Raw genomic sequence first — 19,256 nt, forward strand, 5'->3', positions numbered from 1 at the left:
TAGGAATGTCTCTTCTGGAGCACCGCCCCTAGATTTTGCAGGTCACTCGCTAACCCACTCTTCCTAAATTTTAAATTTCTATTCTACGCTTTTAAACCTCCTTGGAAAAACAACATTATCATCATGCATTTCGATCTTCCTGGGGGAAAAAAAAGTGTTGTCAGTTAGGTTCTTATAAATGTGGAACTTGGCTTTCGAAGTTTAGATGACGCTTTCCACATGGGCACAGCTTGTTGTAAATTTTGTGTCAACAATCGCTGCTTTCTGGATGAACTTTCCTCCTTCCGACCGAAACCCGAAACTCCTCAGCATTACTATCATCATTATTCTTAGAAGCTAGAACTCTGAATTTGGGAATAAATATCAAAAATGCTTTATACATCGGGATTGGAGGTGGAGCTATTCTTTTTGCTCTTATCTGCTGCAGGCTGCTTTCCATCACTTGATGCACTTAGGAGATGTGGGCTCTGACCATTGAGAAAATAGAGCTCGTATTCTGGCTTGGCAACTTCCCAACGGGTGAATTTGGGTAAGCTCTGTATCTTCCTGAGCCTTAGTCCTCTCATCTGTGAGATGGGAAGAAACAGCCCTGTTCTGCAAGATGGTTGTGAGGAATAAAGCAACGAACCCAGAAGAACATAGTACACTATCTACAAAGTAGGTGCTCAGTAATAGTAATAACTTAAAAGCTAACAGTGAATACTTACCATACATACCAAATACCAAAAAGTATGCTAGGTGCTTTTCATCTATCAAAATAATTTAATCCTCAATATACCCTATGAAATATTTATAATCAACTTTTTCCTCTTTATAGAGGAGTAAACTGAAGCACAGAGAAGTTATATAAGTAGCTTAAGAACATACAGCTAGGTAGTATCGGAATTAGGATTTTTAAAAAAGATTTTATTCATGAGAGACACGGGGGGGGGGAGAGAGAGAGAGAGAGAGAGAGAGAGAGAGAGAGAGAGAGGCAGAGACACAGGAAGAGGGAGAAGCAGGCTCCATGCAGGGAGCCTGACACGGACTCGATCCTGGGTCTCCAGGGTCAGGCCCTGTGCTGAAGGTGGTGCTAATCCGCTGAGCCACCGGGGCTGCCCCAGAATTAGGATTTAAATCTAGGATCTGAATCCAGGCTGTCTGGGCCTCCAGAGCTCAGAATCTTAATCACAAGAAATGGTTAAGATTCTTAAATTGATCTTGTCAAGATTATTAAGTTGAAATATGAAACGTTTGATTTTGGGGAGGGGTTAAATGCTACAAAACAAATCTTCTGACAATTGGATGCACTGACCAGCCCCCTCCTTTTCTCAACATAGAAACAAAAGCTTCTCTGGGCAGTCTGACATTATCTGGAAAAAGGAAAATTGCATTCCATAACCTGGTATTGTAAGCAGGTTAGAGATGTGCGTATAAAAAAATCCAGGAATTTCCTAGTTAGAGTGGACTTCATTTTTCATACATTTAAATGTATAAGCTGAAAGATTTAACATTTAAAGGCATAGAAAAAAGGTGATTGGGAATGGAGGTTTGACTTTGAGCCTTTGCCAGCAAACTGACAGACTATCACTTATTAACCTGGCACCCAGGTTGATATGTACCTTGTCTTCAACAATTGTGATAAATGATACATTGATTTACTTTTTACTTCTTGCCAGCAGTGGTAAAGTGATCAGTAGGTTTGACATGATGTGTTTCTACCAGAGAGAGAGAGAGAGAGACTGTACTTCTGCAATCTAGTCATTTTCAATGGGACAAAATTCACTTAGTCTGTCATTTCCTGATTGAGAAATAGACAACGAAGGAATGTTGGACTGTCACTGAAACACAATACCGATGTCAATAAGCATTTCTGTCGATGTTCTCTCGCTGAAATCTTGTTGGCATATTCTATTCCTTTGCAGAAGCTGAGTGGTAAAAAAAAAAAAAAAAAAAAAAAAAAAAACCTCAAATGTTAAAATTATAATGCCATTGTCATTAGCCAGGAAAAGATAATGGCAGAGGAAAAGGAGAGACCTTGTAGAGCTTACAATCTTGGCGGTTGGGGGCTGTATGGTTTGGGGAGGGGCTTCCAAGGAGTCTGCTTGCACTGGCTATCCTCAGCCCCAGTGTACCAGGTATGGAAGGTGGCCTGGAGGTTTCCACCCACACTGGACTTTCTCTATTCCATGAATACATTCTCTGTCCTCCCACCTTGGGGCCTTTCCACACCTGCTTTTTCTCCTGGGAATGCTCTATCCACTGACCATTCCTTAATCCTTGCTCATCCTTCGGATCTCGGCTTGGAGGAAGGCTTCCTCAGCCTTCTAGGCTGAATTTAGTCCTATGTTCTTTTCCTTCATTGGGGTCACACTCTCTCATTGCTTACAATTTTATATTTGTGTGACTAACTATAAGCTCCATGGGGGCAGTAACCAGGCCTGGTTTTAGGCACCACTGTATGTCCAGGCTTTGGCTTAGCACCTGATACACAGTAGATGCTCAAGAAATATCTGTTGACTTCCCAATAGGTGAACTGAGCAACCTCTGCTTAAGCCAGTGCTGCTGCTACAACATGAGATCACAGGAGTCTTATTTCCTCCTGTCTGGATGATTTGTGCCAACAAAACACAATTTTGGTTGCACACTGAACTGGTGTGAAGCAATGTTGCTCTCAGGCTTCCCAACAACTCTGATTGGCCTAATCTGTGCTTGTTTTATAGTCTCTGGGATTACTGGGTGCCTAGTGAGATGCTGAATGCAGGGAATCATTTATCAGTTTTCTCTGCACATGTGGGCACCTTTAAGAAAGGCTAGGCTGGATGGCAGAGTTGGCAATTAGCCTGGTTTTCACTGAGATGCACATGTCCTATGCCATTCGAGTTCGGATCTGTACTTTCACGTGTGTCCGTAGTTAAGAGCAATTCTGACATCCCTTTGATTCCCACTCCAGTAGCAGTATCAGAATGGGAGTGAGTGAAAAGGACATTACAATAGGAATCACTTCTAATGATGTTAAAAATGCTTCTTAATAAATCAAAATGCAAATGTTAACATATTATTTGTGATATGCCTCATGGTTGATTGTGATTCTAAGTCCACATCATGGGGGAAAGAAAAGCTGGAGACCCCTTACAGAGGAGACTGAGTGCTAGCTGGAAGCCCCGGCTGCTACGCTTGCTCTTCCCTCCCACCCAATCCCCCAGGCACAGGGGCAAGCCCACCAAATGCTCCTCTCCTTCCTTTCCCCTTCCCTTTTTGGATCTGGAATTCAGGACAAAGCACATCTGAATCTGGCATTAATAATCCTGACACACCTTGGAGTGCTCCATTTACTTGGGCCTTTTGACAACTCTATTTTAAAGAAAGACATTCAATTTGTTCAGGTTTTCTTTTCTTTTCTTTTTTTCAGGGTTTTTTGGGGGGAGTGATTTAAGAATCAATTTATTTGTAAAGGTTGGCTCTTTTAATTTTTTGATCAGAATAAGTTCAAGTGCCTCAAAGTAGCTGCCCTGGCACATCTCTGTACTAAGTGTCATTCTCTGGTACAGGAGGGGCTCTGTAAACACCTGCAGAGTTCTTCTGGTCTCTACCTCTTTCTTTCCTCACTTACACCCTCCTGGAAGGATCCTGTGCGCTCGACTTCTCCTATTAGAGGGCCTATTAATTTGCTGGCTCTGTGCCAACCTGCTTACTCCATCCACAACCTAGGTCTAGAGAGCCCGAGAATTCAAATTCTGCCTTCATCCTGGGGAGGAGTGTGTGCCACGGCGGCCCTGCGGCCCTCGCCCTTTGAGAGCCCTGACCTCAGCTTTCCTCTCCTCAGAAATGCCGAAGAAAAGAGATGAAGTTGGCGAAGGTGACCCATTTCTTCCCTAGTGGGCCGACCCGGGCTCTCCGTCCTCCAAGAGCTGTTCGCTTTCCGGAACCGGGTTTTCCTGCGAGAAGGATGTAGGGACCGGAGCACTGTCCTTGGAATCCGGAGACCCGGTTGCAAGGCGGACACCACCCCTTACCAGCTGCGTGGCTTTAGGCAAGTCGCTTTAGCTTTCCTAGTACGGATCACGGAGTGGTTGGCCTGACTTCGTTCCATCACCCCTCTTCAAACAAGAAGAAAAAGAAGAAGGTGGTTACAGGAAGTATCTACAGAGCCGTTTCCAGCAGGGGTTGGGGGGGGGCTCCCACCCAGGACTGGCCCCAGGCGCCCTCCCGGGAGCCCGCGGAGCCTCGCCGCCGCCGGGGGCTGCCCGCGCCCCAGGCTGCCCCCCCGCCCCCGCCCCCGCCCCCGCCCCCCGCGGGCCCGGCCGCGTGCGGCTCCTCAGAGGTGTGAGTTATTAGAAAGCTCCGGATAATTCCAGAGGGTCCGTCTCTCCCACTTAGTCTAATGCGCTTGTCAGACGGGCCAGGCGAGCCCGCCTCTCCTGGGGGGGCCTTCCGGGTCTCACCCCCCGCCCCAGCTCGGCCTCCTGCTTCGGCAAGGGTGGCAGCCGAGCACCGCAGGTCCCCCCTGTGCCAGGGCCGCCCCCGCCTGCGCCCCGGCCTCTGCGCCCTTCCCAGCGCCGCTCGGGCGCCCAGGAGCTCCCCCTCCGGGCGGCGCGGGGCGGCCGCCGACGGGGTTGGCAGCAGCGCCCGGCGCGGGGCGGCCCCGGAGACTCGCCCGCCCATGTGCGTGGAGGGGAGCGAAGCTGCGTGCGTGTGGGTGCCTCACCTCGGAGCCCGCGGGGCCGTAACCCGAGTCCCGCTGCCACGACCCGCATTTGCATAATTTGGCTCCCCCCCGCCACTTCTTTGGGACTCCAGGCTGGAGATGCGAGTCGGGCTCCCCTCCGAGGCGTCGTCTTGCCGGTGGTCAGCGCGGGGGCCGCGGGACCGGCCGGAGCGCAGGCGGAGCGGGCTGGCGCACGTGGTAAGCGAGCGGCGTCTGTTCTTGCTTCTTTCTTTCTTTCTTTTTTTTTTTTTTTTTTTACGAAATGGGACTTTGCACGTTTACGCCGAGGGTGGGGTCTCTACAAGGGCGCTAACGGCCCCGCGATTTCCTTCCTTTCCCTTTTATTTTCACCTCCAAGTGGGAAAGAGCGCGCGATGCGAGCGATAAACTTTCCCCAGTTCTTTTCCTGGGCGTTGGAAGTCAGGAAGGTGGCCGGCCGCCTGACGAGACGACTTCGCGGCGGGCAGGGGCAGGCGCGACGCCGGGGCGGAGGAGCAGAAGCCGCCGGCGGCCTCCCCGCGGGTCCCGACCGCCGCGCGCGCTCGGGGCCGGGAGGGCGCGGGCTGGCGGCGGCGGCGGCGGCGGCGGCGGCGGCGGCAGGTGAGCGGCGCGAGAGCCGCCTGCAGCGCGCGCTTCCTCCACGGCGTGGCGTCGTGGCTCTCGCCCGCCGGGGTCCGCACGAGGCTGCGGCCGTCCCGGGCCGGGGGGCGGGAGGGGGCCGGGCCGGGCCCGGGACGCTGCCCCCGCGCTCTGTCCCAGGTGGTGTTGGTTTCGGGGCGGCGCGGAGCCAGGCGGCGGCGGTGGCGGCGGCGGCGGCGGCGGGCTCGGGCCCCGGCGGGCTCGGGCCCCGGGCCCCGGGACCACCTCCCGCGGGCGGGCCGGGAGGCAGGAGCCGGGCGTGCTGCGAGCCAGGACCCGCCGCCGCCTGGGCCCCCTTAAAGTTTTTAAAAATTCCCTCGGGAACCAAACAGGAAGGTCTCCCTGCGGGACAGTGTGGTTGTGGTTGTGGTCGTGGTCGTGGTCGTGGTCGTGGCTGTTGACGTGTTTACTCCAAGAGGGAAGCGCGGGTGGGGTGATGGCGGCTGGGAATTGAGGTTAGCGACGCGGTCCGCGGGCTCCCCGGGGCGGCCCTCGGCGAGGCCAGGCGGCGAGGCTCTTCCGAGCGTGCGTGTGCGGGGTCGGGCCCGGCTGCGGGCCGGCGCACCCGCCGGGGGCGGGAGCAGGCGGGGCGGGTGTCTCGCGGGGCGCCCGGGCGGCGGGCCGGGCTGTGCGGGCGGGGCGGGCGCCCGCGCGCTGTCAACAGGGAGGTGTGTAGCGTAAGGTGTGCGAGTGGGTGTGTGCGAAGGCCGCGGGGGCGGGAGTGTGTGTGGCGGAAGTGGAGCGCGTGTGAGTGTGCGAGTGTGTGCGCGCGTGTGCGTGGCGGGGCAGGGTGAGTGTCCAAGCCTCCATCTGGACGCCCCCACACAGCCGACCGCCCAGACGCGCCGGGAAGGGCGCCCGCTCCGCGCGGCAGCTGAAGGGGGGCGGGGAGCGCGCGGGCAGAGGAAGGGGGGTGTCTCCGGCTGAGGATTTCTCCCGAAGCTCGCCGCAGTTATTCTGCTCCTCCTAGGGTCTACCCCCCAGCCCCAAGGTGCCCGAAATACTTAAACAAACAAACAACCCCGAACCTGTTCCGTTTTCGCTCCTGTATAAATAGCACAGACTTTCCAAAAAAGCAGTACCGCATTCACTCTTATCACCAGCCACTTCTTTCCACCAAGTAATTCAGAAAAAAACAGTCAGCTTCCGTGAATGCATGCAGCTTTTTTTTTTTTTTTTTTTTTTTTTCTTAGCTGCCTCCTTTTGCTTGCGGTTTTGAGCTGCCAAGAAAGTGAGTAGGGGTTTGACTGTAGTGTCTCGGCTCCGCTCGGTTTCTTTCCGAAGTTTAATTTTCCGGAATGGCTCCCAAACAAGGGCTGGGGAGGCGGGGCCGCCGGCACCGGATCTTCGCCTTTTTTGGAAAGTCCCGGAGAACCGGAATTCCTCCCCGCCCGGGGAGGCCTCGCCGCAGCTAGGACCCGCGAGCTCTTCCCCCCGCGGCCGGAGCCGCCCCCGCGGCGCCCCCGCCCCCCGCTGGGCCCTGCGCCCCGCACGCGGACTGGGGCTCGGGCCGCGCGCCCCGGACCCCCGCGGGTCCCCGCTGTCCGGGAGCTGGGAGTCGCGAGCCCGGCGGAGCCCGCGCTGCCGAGCCCGTATGCAAATCGGCCATGTGACGGCAAGAAGCCGCCTGGCCCAGCCCTGTTCCTCAGTCCATATATGGGCAGCGACGTCACGGGCATTGAGGCCCTGCCCATAAATACTTACAGCAACACTTTCCGTCTAACCGAGAGAGCAGCAATTGATTAATAGCTCGGCGAGGGGACACGCTGACTGTTATAATAACACTACACCAGCAACTCCTGGCTTCCCAGCCGGAACACAGGAGAGAGAGTCAGTGGCAAATAGTCGTTTTTCTTCTTTCTTAGAAAAAAAAAAAAGGCAACTTGTTTGCTAGTTTTATTTGTTGGATTTTTTTTTTTTTTTGTGGTTGCTTTTAAGCGTGGAGGGCAAAAGGAGACACCAACTTAGACTCAGTCCAAATCCTCTCCAAAACGGCTTCTCTGACGCTCCAGGTAGAGAGGGAGTTGGGTCTCCAGGTTGTGCGAGGAGCAAATGATGACCGCCAAGGCCGTAGACAAAATCCCAGTAACTCTCAGTGGTTTTGTGCACCAGCTGTCTGACAACATCTACCCGGTGGAGGACCTCGCCGCCACGTCGGTGACCATCTTCCCCAATGCCGAACTGGGAGGCCCCTTTGACCAGATGAACGGAGTGGCCGGAGGTAAGCCGCAATCCCCTTCGCGGGCCGGGCCCCACGCGGCTCGAAGGTGGTGGGTGGGGTGCGGTGCGTGTGCAGGACTTGGAGGAGCGGGTTGGGGCACGAGGCGGCCGCTGCTGCCCGCACGGGGTGCTCGGGGAGCCGGCGGGAGCAAGGGCCGGCTCGCCGGAGCTGGGCGCGCGGCAGATGCACCGGGTCGTCGGCGAGCGGGCGTGCGTGCGCCGCGGAGCGCCCAGCCCCCGGCGGGCGCGGGGAGGGGAGTGGAGGAGGCGGCCCCCCAGGCTTCGGGCTTGTGCCGGCTGCTCGGCCGGCGGCGGCCGGGCCTCCCCGCTCCCGGGGCAGGGGCAAAGTGATGGGAAAGTTCGGGGCTCCGGAGGAGAGCCGGAGAGCCGAGCGGCGGCGGAGCGCCGGAGGAAAGCGTCCGCCGCTCCCGCCCGGGCAGAGCCGACCCCGGGGAAACCTCCGAGCGCGCTCCGCGAGCGGCCAGAAGGAGCGCCCCCACCTGCGCGCCGCCCGCGAAGTTGAGGGGGTTGGCGAGGCGGGAAGGAGGAGGAGGACGAGGAGGAGGAGGACGAGGAGGACGAGGAGGAGGAGGAGGGCGCACTACGGCGGGAAGCAGCCCCCTGGCTGCCGAAGGAGGCCCGCGGGGGCTCGGGCGCCGCTGGTTGCCTTGGCGATGCGGTGGAAAGTGGTCTCCCGCGGCCCCCGCTCCTTCCTCGAAGATCCGCCGCGGGCCTGGGGCTGGGGCGTGCGGGTGTGGAGCAAGGCTGCGACGGTGGGGAAGGGAAGGAAACCTATAGATTTCTTCCACCGCGGCGCCCCATACCCTCCAGCAGCCGTCAGCTGTAGCGCAGCGGGAGACGGAGGGAGGGAAGGCACCGCGGATGGGTAGCAGCCAGGAAATCACTGATCTCTTTCTCGGGCTCCCCTCTCCGGGCGGCACTGGCTGGGATGATCAGTCTCCTGGCTAGTGTCTGCCCTGGAGCCCCGGCCGTGGGACCCCCCAGACAAAGGAGAGCGAGAGAAGTTCCAGGCAGATGGGGAGTTTTTAATATTGTTGCTATTATTGGGTGTTTTTATTGGGGACGAGAGTCACAGATGGCTGTGTGTGGGGGTTGGGAGTAGCTCATCCTGCTTTCCTGGAGGTAGTTTGAGTCCCAGACTGTCACTGGCTGCCGGTGGGATCCTGGGCTACCCTCTTCTTGCTGTCTCTGGGCTGCAGTCTTCCCACCTGTTGGACTCTGCCCCAGCTCTACTCTGCTAGGATCCTGGGATTTGGGAATGGACCTATGTTTAGAGGGGATGAAAAGGGATTCTTGGCTGCATTCTCATTGCTCCACCTCCATTCTTTCTGTTCCCTCCCCAGATGGCATGATCAACATTGACATGACTGGAGAGAAGAGGTCCTTGGATCTCCCATATCCCAGCAGCTTTGCTCCGGTCTCTGCACCTAGAAACCAGACCTTCACGTACATGGGCAAGTTCTCCATTGACCCCCAGTACCCTGGTGCCAGCTGCTACCCAGAAGGCATCATCAATATTGTGAGTGCAGGCATCCTGCAAGGGGTTACCTCCCCAGCTTCGACCACAGCCTCGTCCAGTGTCACCTCTGCCTCCCCCAACCCACTGGCCACAGGACCCCTGGGGGTGTGCACCATGTCTCAGACCCAGCCTGACCTGGACCACCTCTACTCGCCACCACCACCGCCTCCTCCTTATTCTGGCTGTACAGGAGACCTCTACCAGGACCCCTCGGCGTTCCTGTCGGCAGCCACCACCTCCACCTCCTCCTCTCTGGCCTACCCACCACCTCCTTCCTACCCCTCCCCTAAGCCAGCCACGGACCCCGGTCTGTTTCCCATGATCCCAGACTACCCGGGATTCTTCCCATCACAGTGCCAGAGAGACCTACACGGTACAGCTGGCCCAGACCGCAAACCCTTTCCCTGCCCTCTGGACTCCTTGCGAGTCCCTCCTCCACTCACTCCACTTTCCACCATTCGCAACTTTACCCTGGGGGGGCCCAGTGCTGGGGCCACAGGGCCAGGGCCCAGTGGAGGCAGTGAGGGACCCCGGCTGCCTGGCAGCAGCTCGGCAGCCTCCGCCGCCGCCTATAACCCACACCACCTGCCTCTGCGGCCCATTCTGAGGCCTCGCAAGTACCCCAACAGGCCTAGCAAGACCCCAGTGCATGAGAGGCCCTACCCGTGCCCAGCAGAAGGCTGTGACCGGCGCTTCTCCCGCTCCGATGAGCTGACCCGACACATCCGAATCCACACGGGACACAAGCCCTTCCAGTGTCGGATTTGCATGCGCAACTTCAGCCGCAGTGACCACCTCACTACCCACATCCGCACCCACACTGGCGAGAAGCCCTTTGCCTGTGACTACTGCGGCCGCAAGTTTGCCCGGAGTGATGAGAGGAAGCGCCACACCAAGATCCACCTGAGACAGAAGGAGCGCAAAAGCAGCGCCCCCTCCTCATCCGTGCCAGCTGCCTCTACAGCCTCTTGCCCCGGGGGCTCGCAGGCCGGGGGGCCGCTGTGCAGCAGCAACGGCAGCACCATCGGCGGAGGGTCCCTTGCCCCTTGTTCCTCTCGGACCCGGACACCTTGAGATGAGACTCGGGCTGACACACCAGCTCCTTGAGGCCCGGGAGGCCCTTTGTCCACTGGTCCAGTCGAGCTGCACAACAAACACTACCACCCTTTCCTGTCCCTCTCTTCCTTCCTTGGGCAAAGGGCCCCCTGTCCACTTAGAGGCAGGTCCTTCCTAAAACTCAGCCCACCTTAGTTTCTCTTAGGTGAGTTGACTAGCACCCCAAGGTAATAGGGGAGGCTTAAAAAGGGGTTGGGTGGGGGCCCCTGGCCTAGAGGGCTGAGGCCTGACCCTGCTTTAAAAGGGTTGTTTGACTAGGTTTTGCTTCCCCTTCTCTTGTGTTTTGTCCCAGTACGATTTTTTACTCTGAATGTCAGAGTTGATTTGAGACTTTTTCTACAGTAGGTTGGGAGATGCTGAGCCCTTCAGGTGGGGGCAGCAGAAAGAAGCAAAGCTGATGTGCACTTTATGGCTTGGGACTGATCGGGGAATGGTGTACAGTGAATGAAGCATGGCCTTTATGCTGCATTCTGTGGCCCTAGAACAGTGAATCAAAGCTTGTCTAGTCGTTCCAACCCTCTAAGCAATATGTATTATAAACTCAGAGAATGGAAGTGCAATGTGATGGGAGGGACATAGCAATATCTGCTCCTTTTTGAGTTGTTTGAGAAACTAAAGACTATTTTTTCAGTGTATATCCACTCAGATTTTGTGTATTTTTGATGTGCACTGTTCTCCAAGTTCTGAACCTTTGGGAAAAAAAGTAAAGCATTTATGATCTCTTGAAATGAGTCAGAGGTTAACTTATTTAAAAGGGGATGTACATATATTCTCTGAAACTAGGATGCATGCAGTTGTGTTGGAAGTGTCCTTGGTGCCTTGTGTGATGTAGACAATGTTACAGGGTCTGCATGTAAATGGGTTGCCTTACTATGGAAAAAAAAAATCATTCCCTGGGTTAGTATTGCTGTATATTTCTGCCTATTAATATTTGGATTTTTTTTTAGAAAGTATATTTTTGTATGCTCTGTTTTGTGACTTAAGTGTTACCTTTGTAGTCGAATTGCAGATAAGAATGTAAATAATATTACTGGAGCTGACTTGTTTGGTTATTAGCTCTTAATAGTTGTGGAAATATAAATGATTTATTCTAATGCAAAACCACTAACTGAAGTTCAGATAATGGATGGTTTATGACTATAGTGTAAATAAATACTTTTCAACAATATTTTTGCTGCAGAAATCATTTATGAAAGATTTCCTGGGTGGGAATTCCATAGTCATCCAATGGCTTTTAGTGCTTTGACCAAGCCAGGATCTCCGAGGTTTCTCTGCTGGCCTTTCAAGACCAGTCTGTTCACCCCCAAAGCAATCTCCATTCATAATCAAACTCTAGTGTTCCGGGGATTTCCCCCGTGCATTAGTGTAAAAGTGGGGAGGCGTTGTTTTGACTCATTGTTCCGTCCTCTATAACAGCCTATAGCTTCTCTCGGCTCCTGAGTGGGCTCCGGAAAATAAATACTTACAAACAAGTGCCCACTCGGAGACTACACATTTGTGGCTGCTGTCAGAACCCTGACCAAGGCCAGGAACTCAGACGAGATGTGGCTTTGTGGAAAGTGTGGTGGCGTGGTCAAGCTGGAAATGACTTTTAGGTTCCAGGATTAGTCTCATGACCACAGAAAACTTTTTGAAAAACGCTATCACCTCTTCAGATCAAAAATGCACTCAGACACTGCTGAAGACAGCATTAATGGGTTGTCAAAGGAATTACCCCAGGACTCATTTCTCTCTCGTCTGCTCTCCCTGATTACCCCTATTTGGAAGGATCACTAATCTGCGATTCCTTTGGTGAGTCCAGAGACTATCAAAATACCCCGCTCATTAGATAAGATAGGTACACACCAGCCTCAGAAAATCTCAGAGACATTCTTGGATAGGCAAATTAAATAGGCATATACGGGCTCCGTCATGGTACTGCATAATGGTCTGCAACAGAATACATTATAGGGCTCATTTAACTGCAAGCCTTTTGTAGTGATTTTAAAAATATAAATCCAAAGAAAGGTATCTGCCGGTCATACAGAGTAAACGGGTTGGATCTCTTGTGAAGTTATTTTACTCTAAAATTGGGCCTCAGCATTTAAGTTCATCCATGGCTTCTGGATCCTGGATCCTCACACAAGTGTAACACATCAGATACCCACTGTTCAGCTGCATCGTCTGAAAACGGTCATGTGTGTGTCCTTTGCCACTGTCAGCCTCCTTCATATGTGGTTGATAACCGAAGGCCTGAATTTTAGAACAGCAGACAGTGACAAGCTACTTTTTGCCCTTCAGAGCCCTGGAATTTTTGTGGAGGTAATCAATCCTTTTATTTCTTCTTTCCTATTTCAAAGATATGGAATACCTCTTTCTGTGACTACAAAATAGAAATCCTAAACTTCAGGGCCAGACTTTTCTAGTGACTGGTATTATTCCATTAGATTCATATTTCCTAGTTCGTCAGCATATTATCCACACTTGGCTAATTTTGTAAAAATATGTATAAAAAATGCCACATTTTGATAATTGTTTTTGAGGACTACTCCCCTCCTACCAAAATTTCAGTATATTAAAATATAGTACACCTAAGTTTTATAAGATCTAGAATTGGCTTGCCAGTTTAAATTTCAGAACACCTTTAATCAAGATAATGTAAACAACTGTGTACAAAGCAGGACTTAAAAACGGCTTTTAAGAAGTCATTTTAAAAAGAGTAAGAATATTTTGATAAAATAGTCAAATCTGTTACATAATCATTTTCACCTTGATGTGGGGTTGGTGAAGTGGCATAACATACCATAAGAAACACATCTTGGTGTTTCTTCATAGACAACTTGGTGGCTTTTACTTAACTTTAACATGTTAGGTAAATCTTTAATCAGATTTTACTCTCAGCTTTGAAACATTCAGGGTATTTTAATGCAGGTGTCTAATTTTTTACTTTGCTCAAGAAATTAAGCATATAAAGCTAAGTCTGCTCCTTCTTTCATTCAATATGCTTTATCGAATAATATTTCTGATGGTACAGCTGTTACTAGGGATTCTGATTAAACTTCTGGAGAGTAACTGCTTGAAGATCATAATGCAAAAAACAAAACAAAAAAATCATAATGCATTTGTGATGGTTCACTGCATATTAAAAATAGGTCTATTAAACCTAAGTACGGTTTTCACTTATTCATGAATCAGTGTATTTAAAGATCAACTGTTAATGAAATTAAACCTAAGTGTTTGATATATATTAAAAATGGCTGTAGTGATATTTTAACTGTCACACACACACACACACACACACACACACATGAATGAATGGTCAGCATCATCAAGTACCTAAGATGCTGCCAGTCCAAACTGCAATTAAAGTTTACACAAGGGACACCTGGGTGGCTCAGCAGTTGAGCGTTTGCCTTCAGCTCAGGTCGTGATCCCGCAGTCCCAGGATCGAGTCCCACATAGGGCTCCCCGCAGGGAGCCCGCCTCTCTCTCTCTCACTCTGTGTCTCTCATGAATAAATAAATAAAATATTTTTAAAAAAGTTTACAGAAACAGTAAAGAGAAGAAATATTTAAGTCCAAAGATTCCTTCCTTCACAGACAAAATTATTTTTTGCTTTCTTGCACTAGTGTATTTTCCTTAAGTTAAATATAAAAGGATCTATTTTCTGTTATAGCAAAATATGATTAGACCGTTGTTTCAGATGTGTTTTCAATCAGATTGTTTCAAAGCTGTCTCAAGGAAACAGACTAAATGTATATTATTACTTGGGCTTTAGAACCTGTAGAAAGCCACCGGTTTTCAGTACGACATAATCCTACTGTACAGACTAAAGCTTTAATAGTAATAAAAATGTAAACATTATAGTAGTATTTTTCTTCATTTTGTAATAATCAAATAAGATTTACATCTAAAAAATTTCAAACATGCCTTTATTTTCTGAAAGTACACTGATTTTAATCCAGAAATGTAAACATCTCTGGATCTGAAAATTCAGTATGTATATGGGGCTTAACAAACGATTTCCTTGACAGTAGATGCTTCATTACACTGAAAGGATCAGCGGTTCGCTTGTTTGTAACCTGGAGTTCAGAATTCAGAATAGGAGGGTTACAGGAGTGGTACTGCCTCAGGTCAGAGTTGAACAGTAATGGGCTGAACCCTTTATTAAAGACATACTGCTTCTTTGCTAAGCAGAATTAGGGCACAAGATACCATCATTGGGATTAGATGAGCAGTAACAGTTTTCCTGGGATGCCAAGGCTGAGGCACCTACAAGAGGACAATGCAAAAGGAGGAATAAAGGGTGTGGATTTCGAGGAATTTAAGGGCTACTGGTCTTAAAAGTTCAGAGGACCCACTCCTGTTGACAAGTATTTCTTTAAAACGGGCCCACAATCTTCATTAATGAACAGCAGTTAGTGTGACTCAATCCATGCAAATCAGTCTTTGTAAAAAAATCAGTTCTCATAAAGTAGTAGGTAGGTATACAATACTCTCCATTAATATAACTGGCTTTTGATATAACAGGAGAATTAAAAAGCTTTAGAAATACTGAGACAAACTTCTCACTCATGAGAGGCAATTATTGCGATTGTTATTCAACAGAAAAGTGGTATCATTGTGCTCATTAGTCTGTGTAGAGGAAGACAAGTTTTTTCCACAGTTGTTACTAAAATATAGTCTACATTGCAGGAATATATGGAAATACAACAGCAGCACATTAAGTCAGTCATGATGAACAGTTTATGCAAAGAGGTGCCAGGTTTGTTGCACCACATTTTGTATTTGTATGAAGAATATTCTTGCCTTAGTGGCTCACTGAAACAAGTTATGTTTTCATCATTAATTTACTCAGAATTTATTAGTGAACCCAAAGTTTCACTGGTCTTATTGAACTAAATTAGAGAGTAGCATATTGCTATTTTGGCCTGTAACAATTCAGCTATTCTTTTGCAAAGCACCTTAGTTTTTTTCATTCAATCTGTTTGTACTTGAGAACTTTAAAGTTTGGAAGAACAATTACTCCTTTTTTACTGTCCTACTGCCAGTATGGGTTTGTCGGTTTAATGTACTCCAGGTTGTATTATATAACATATACAGCACTATGAACAATCTTTCTAGGTCAATGAACTTTTTGCTATTAATTCAGAACAGGTAGGCATGTGACTGATAACCATACACATTCATTACTCTGTTATTAAAAAAATTCATTTTGTGAACATTTTTCAAAGAAAATCATCATTTGCATATCTAGGATTCATTTTTACACGGAATAGCATTAAGATCTGTTTCAAACTGCCCCCCAGGCATATTCAACTATACCAGAATGTGAAGCTACCATAAAACGTTAATAATCCTAGAAGAAATGGTTGGTATTGTTCCTGTCTCAGGTTTTAGAAGAGTGGCATTTCGCATTGAATAAGCATCTTTTATTTTGTTTAAAAAAAAAAATCATCAAGAATTTGCTTTTTTATTCTATTTAAAAAATTGGGAACAAACATTCCTTCACTCTGGGCCCTAGTAACCCAGTGTGCACAAAGAGGCAAAGGCACATACTGTTTCTCTACAGGGTCAACACTTTCCGCCAATAGCAAATCTCCCCTTATTGCAGACCTTAGAACTGGATTGCCATTTGGGCAAGTCAATCAAGAGGGCTTAGACAACAGCTGGGCAGATTTTAACGTGTTTATTTCTACAGTTTGTTTTTATTAAAAGTGTTGTGAAAAAGGAATCCTATAAATAGTAAAAAGAGGGAAACAATAGTGCTCCATAGCCTGAAGCAAATGGTGTAAATACATTTGTAAACAAGGTAAAGTTGCTGAGCTTATTAAAAGGACAAAAATAAAACTAATTACAGATAGCACAACTGTTTAAGAGGTTAGGAAGTATTTTGTCCCAAGTTTTGGTGTTCTAAAATGGCCAGCAGTACAGGTAATTCTTTATTCTGTAGCCTTGATCATCTGTGCCTTCTCTCTTCCTATAGAAAACCACACTGGATGAAGCAAACAGTGACTCTACTAATTCTGAGGGGTTTTGAGAACACTGCCACCAAAACACAGCTGGAACCACCAGCCTCCTGGAACATTAGAGCTCCTGAGAGAATTTGAAACAGTCATCAACATTTTTCTCTATTTTTGCAGGAAAATACTGGAAGTAAACAGGGGCATGGAATTCAACAGCTGGCTAGGGGTGTTTTACATTCAGTTGTTTGGAAGCATAGGATTCAGCTCCTATCAATCTTCTCATCAGAAAACACAGAATTACCCTAACACCTCTTAAAGCACACTAAGACAAAAAGTCATTTGAAGATAATATAGTTTTTGCATTAAAGGTCAATCTGCATCAAGAAATCTGTTCAACTCACAGATCTAGAGACTCATGGGGAAGATAATCTGTAAGTGACCACTTGTCACTGAGATATGCAGGTGCTGAATTTCTTAGTAGATGCTGCCAGAGTAAACCAGATGTGGCTACTGGGCAAGAGGAGGAAAGAAATTAAATCTTGTCCTCTACATGCATAGTTTTGTTTTGGGGGATGCCCCAACTCTGGAAAAAAGATTTAACTGCCACAGAGAACTAATTCGGCAGGACAGCTCACTTTAAATAGTAGCTCACCTTTTTAAGCCTAGTTTTTACCAATGACTTGAACAAAAACAATTCAAACCACTGGGTCATGCAGTCAATAAGTTAAAACTATAACAATAAGTAAAAGGGTACAAGGACATAAGTGTAAAACAAAACCCATTTACCCGGGGCAGGGGAGGTGGTGGGGGCATTTAGTGTATTTTGTATAGCATAAGGAAGAGAGAAAAGAGTATTTTCATTATGGCTTTAGGATGGAAGCGCTTCAGATAGTCCCCTACCCCTTTCCCCCCAAATCAAAAGCCCGGTGGCAGTGACAGAGCCAGGAAACAACCCAGCCTACCCTCCTTCCCCCGCCCCCTAACCCGGCCCCGTGGCTGCACTCCAGTCGCCCGCGCTTCCCACGGCTCCGGAGGAAGCGGCTATAGCCCATTCCAGTAGATCCAATGCCCAGGCCTGGGGGTAGGGAGAGAGCCCTTATGGTGGGTCGCGGGCAGCGAGGCCCAGATGTGAATAGGGCACGTCTTCGGCCCAGAGCAACCGGGCGCCGGCGGCTTCAAGGGAAGACTTTGGGACCTGGATAGGGCTCCCCCTCGCACCAGAAGTCATCGGCTTGCGGGGTCTCCAGGAGCCACACCTCTCGGGGCAGGTCACAGGCCGAGCTGGAGGCCTCCTTGTCCCTGACGGGCTCCAGCACCCGGTAATAGTGGCAGTCCCGGCCGTCGTCCGGGTCATAGGGCGGGGCCAGAATGTCCAGGAAGGCGGCGGGTCCGTCCACAGCATCGATCTGGTGCAGGTTGTCCTGGTGCGGGGTGAGGACGCAGGGACCGCTGGCCTCGGTGTACTCGGCCCGCGAGCGCAGCACGCCCGGCCGCACGGCGTCCCGCTCGCGGGCCTGCAGCGGCGGCTCGAACTGCTGCTCGGGCGGCAGGGGCCGCGGCTGCTGCCCGCCGCCCGCCTCCAGTTTGTCCATGCAGCTGATGCGCACGGTGCCATAGAGCACCTTGAGCATGCCGTGCATGCCCGGGTGGTCGTGCAACGGGATGGACGTGCCGCTCTTGAGCAGGAACACGCCGAGGCTGAAGCCGTCGGTCTCGTAGATGTGCATGTAGGTGACCGGCGGCAGGTTGGGCGGCAAAGGCTGCAGCGTGGCCTTACGCGGGGCGATGTTGAGGTCCTCGGCGCGGACTTGGGTCAGCAGGTTCTTCAGCTTGCTCAGGTTCTCCGGGAAGCCCTGCGGCATCGGGGCCTCGGGGCCCGACGCCGAGCCGAGGTCGGAAGCGCTGCGGCCGCCCCCGCCGCCCCGGAAGGTGAGGCACGCCTGGCGGGCGATCCGTTGGATCAGGGAGGCCATGTTGTCTCGGGGCATGCTCCGCAGTTCCTCCGCGTGCCGAGGCCGGGCCCCGCCGCCCCCGGCTTTCCTCCGCCCCTTGCGGTCCCCGGCGGCCGCCAGGGCTGCCCGCAGCCCGGGGCGAAGCGAGCGGTCCCGCAAGCACGGGTCTTTCGGGCGCGCGGCGGCGCCGCGGCCAAGCTCAGCAGCCTCGCGCCCGCAACGGCCCGGCGCGCCCGCCCCGCGCCTCCGGCGAGCGCGCACGCGCACGACCCACACGCCGCACTCACGCCCGAGGAGCAGGTACCGGCCGCGCGGACCGTGGAAAGCTTCGCATTACGCCCGACGTCCCATTCAAGCGGCCCACACCTACGACGGTGGCCGGGCGCTCTGGCCGTCTTGCAGAGGCATGTCGGGACTTGTAGTCCGACATTGTGGACGAGCTCTGGAAGCGTTTCCTTTGTCAGCTGGAAGAGGAAGGATTGGATTTGTTTCTTATAAAGCGCCCTTCTCTGCGGTTCCAAGGTGTTTGCTTCTTTGAAGAAAAGGTGAATTGGGGCACAGAAGAGAAGTAGCCAGTTAACTACAACTCCCGGCACCCCCAGCAGGCGGGAGTGACGCACTTCCGGCAGCTGGCCTGTGGCGTGGTGGAGACTCCTGGCCACCGTTTGCAACAGGGCGAGAGGGTCGTTAACCTTCCGGCGCCGCTGGGTCTTGTTCCGCCAAGCCGACTCGCTCTTTCTCGGTGCTCTACCCTTGGAAAGGAGACTGTTGCGTTCACTTTCTGTCTTCCTGGCCATCTTGGCAGCACTGTCTGCCACGGAGATTCCTGGACGGCATCTTCGAAATCTTCCAAGTTTCTTAGGAGATGAGAGGGTCGAGGCCGTCCCCAGTGACCGCGGGCCCGCGGCACAGCCGTCCCCAGCTGTTGTTTGCATCAGGGTGTGATGACGCCGCTCTTCCGGCTGCAGAGCACGATAGCTGTGCTGGGACTCGACAGGCCCTTTGCTGTGGCCAAGGACTGTGTATGCTAAGGATTATCAAACCCTGGTTTTGCCAGAGAAGCACCTGGTTGGGAGGGGGAGGTTGGGAGGAGCTTCTAAAAAATACAGATTACTGATTGCCATCTTGACACTCATTCACTAGGTGACTCTGAGGCT

General features: G+C 51.3%; 2 protein-coding genes across 3 annotated transcripts; one reads left to right on the forward strand and one right to left on the reverse strand.

Annotated features, from left to right (window-relative positions):
* The first annotated feature begins 4,523 nt into the window (after nt 1-4,523).
* On the forward strand, nt 4,524-11,370 carry EGR2 (early growth response 2). 2 transcript variants are annotated; one of them, XM_055308951.1, is made up of 3 exons: nt 4,524-4,885; nt 7,439-7,547; nt 8,911-11,370. In XM_055308951.1, the coding sequence occupies exons 1-3, from the start codon at nt 4,787-4,789 to the stop codon at nt 10,158-10,160; spliced, it is 1,458 nt and encodes a 485-aa protein (XP_055164926.1). In that variant the 5' UTR covers nt 4,524-4,786; the 3' UTR covers nt 10,161-11,370. The 2 variants fall into 2 exon arrangements, with proteins under 2 accessions (XP_055164926.1, XP_055164927.1); XM_055308952.1 differs by lacking the exon at nt 4,524-4,885 and adding an exon at nt 6,519-7,338.
* Nucleotides 11,371-14,095: 2,725 nt separating this feature from the next.
* On the reverse strand, nt 14,096-18,278 carry ADO (2-aminoethanethiol dioxygenase). Its single transcript, XM_055308986.1, has one exon. It carries the CDS (start codon nt 18,133-18,135, stop codon nt 17,323-17,325), a length of 813 nt encoding a protein of 270 aa, XP_055164961.1. The 5' UTR covers nt 18,136-18,278; the 3' UTR covers nt 14,096-17,322.
* Nucleotides 18,279-19,256: the final 978 nt, after the last annotated feature.

This window comes from Nyctereutes procyonoides, unplaced genomic scaffold, assembly GCF_905146905.1.
Source record: "Nyctereutes procyonoides isolate TBG_1078 unplaced genomic scaffold, NYPRO_anot_genome, whole genome shotgun sequence".
Lineage (NCBI taxonomy): Eukaryota > Metazoa > Chordata > Mammalia > Carnivora > Canidae > Nyctereutes > Nyctereutes procyonoides.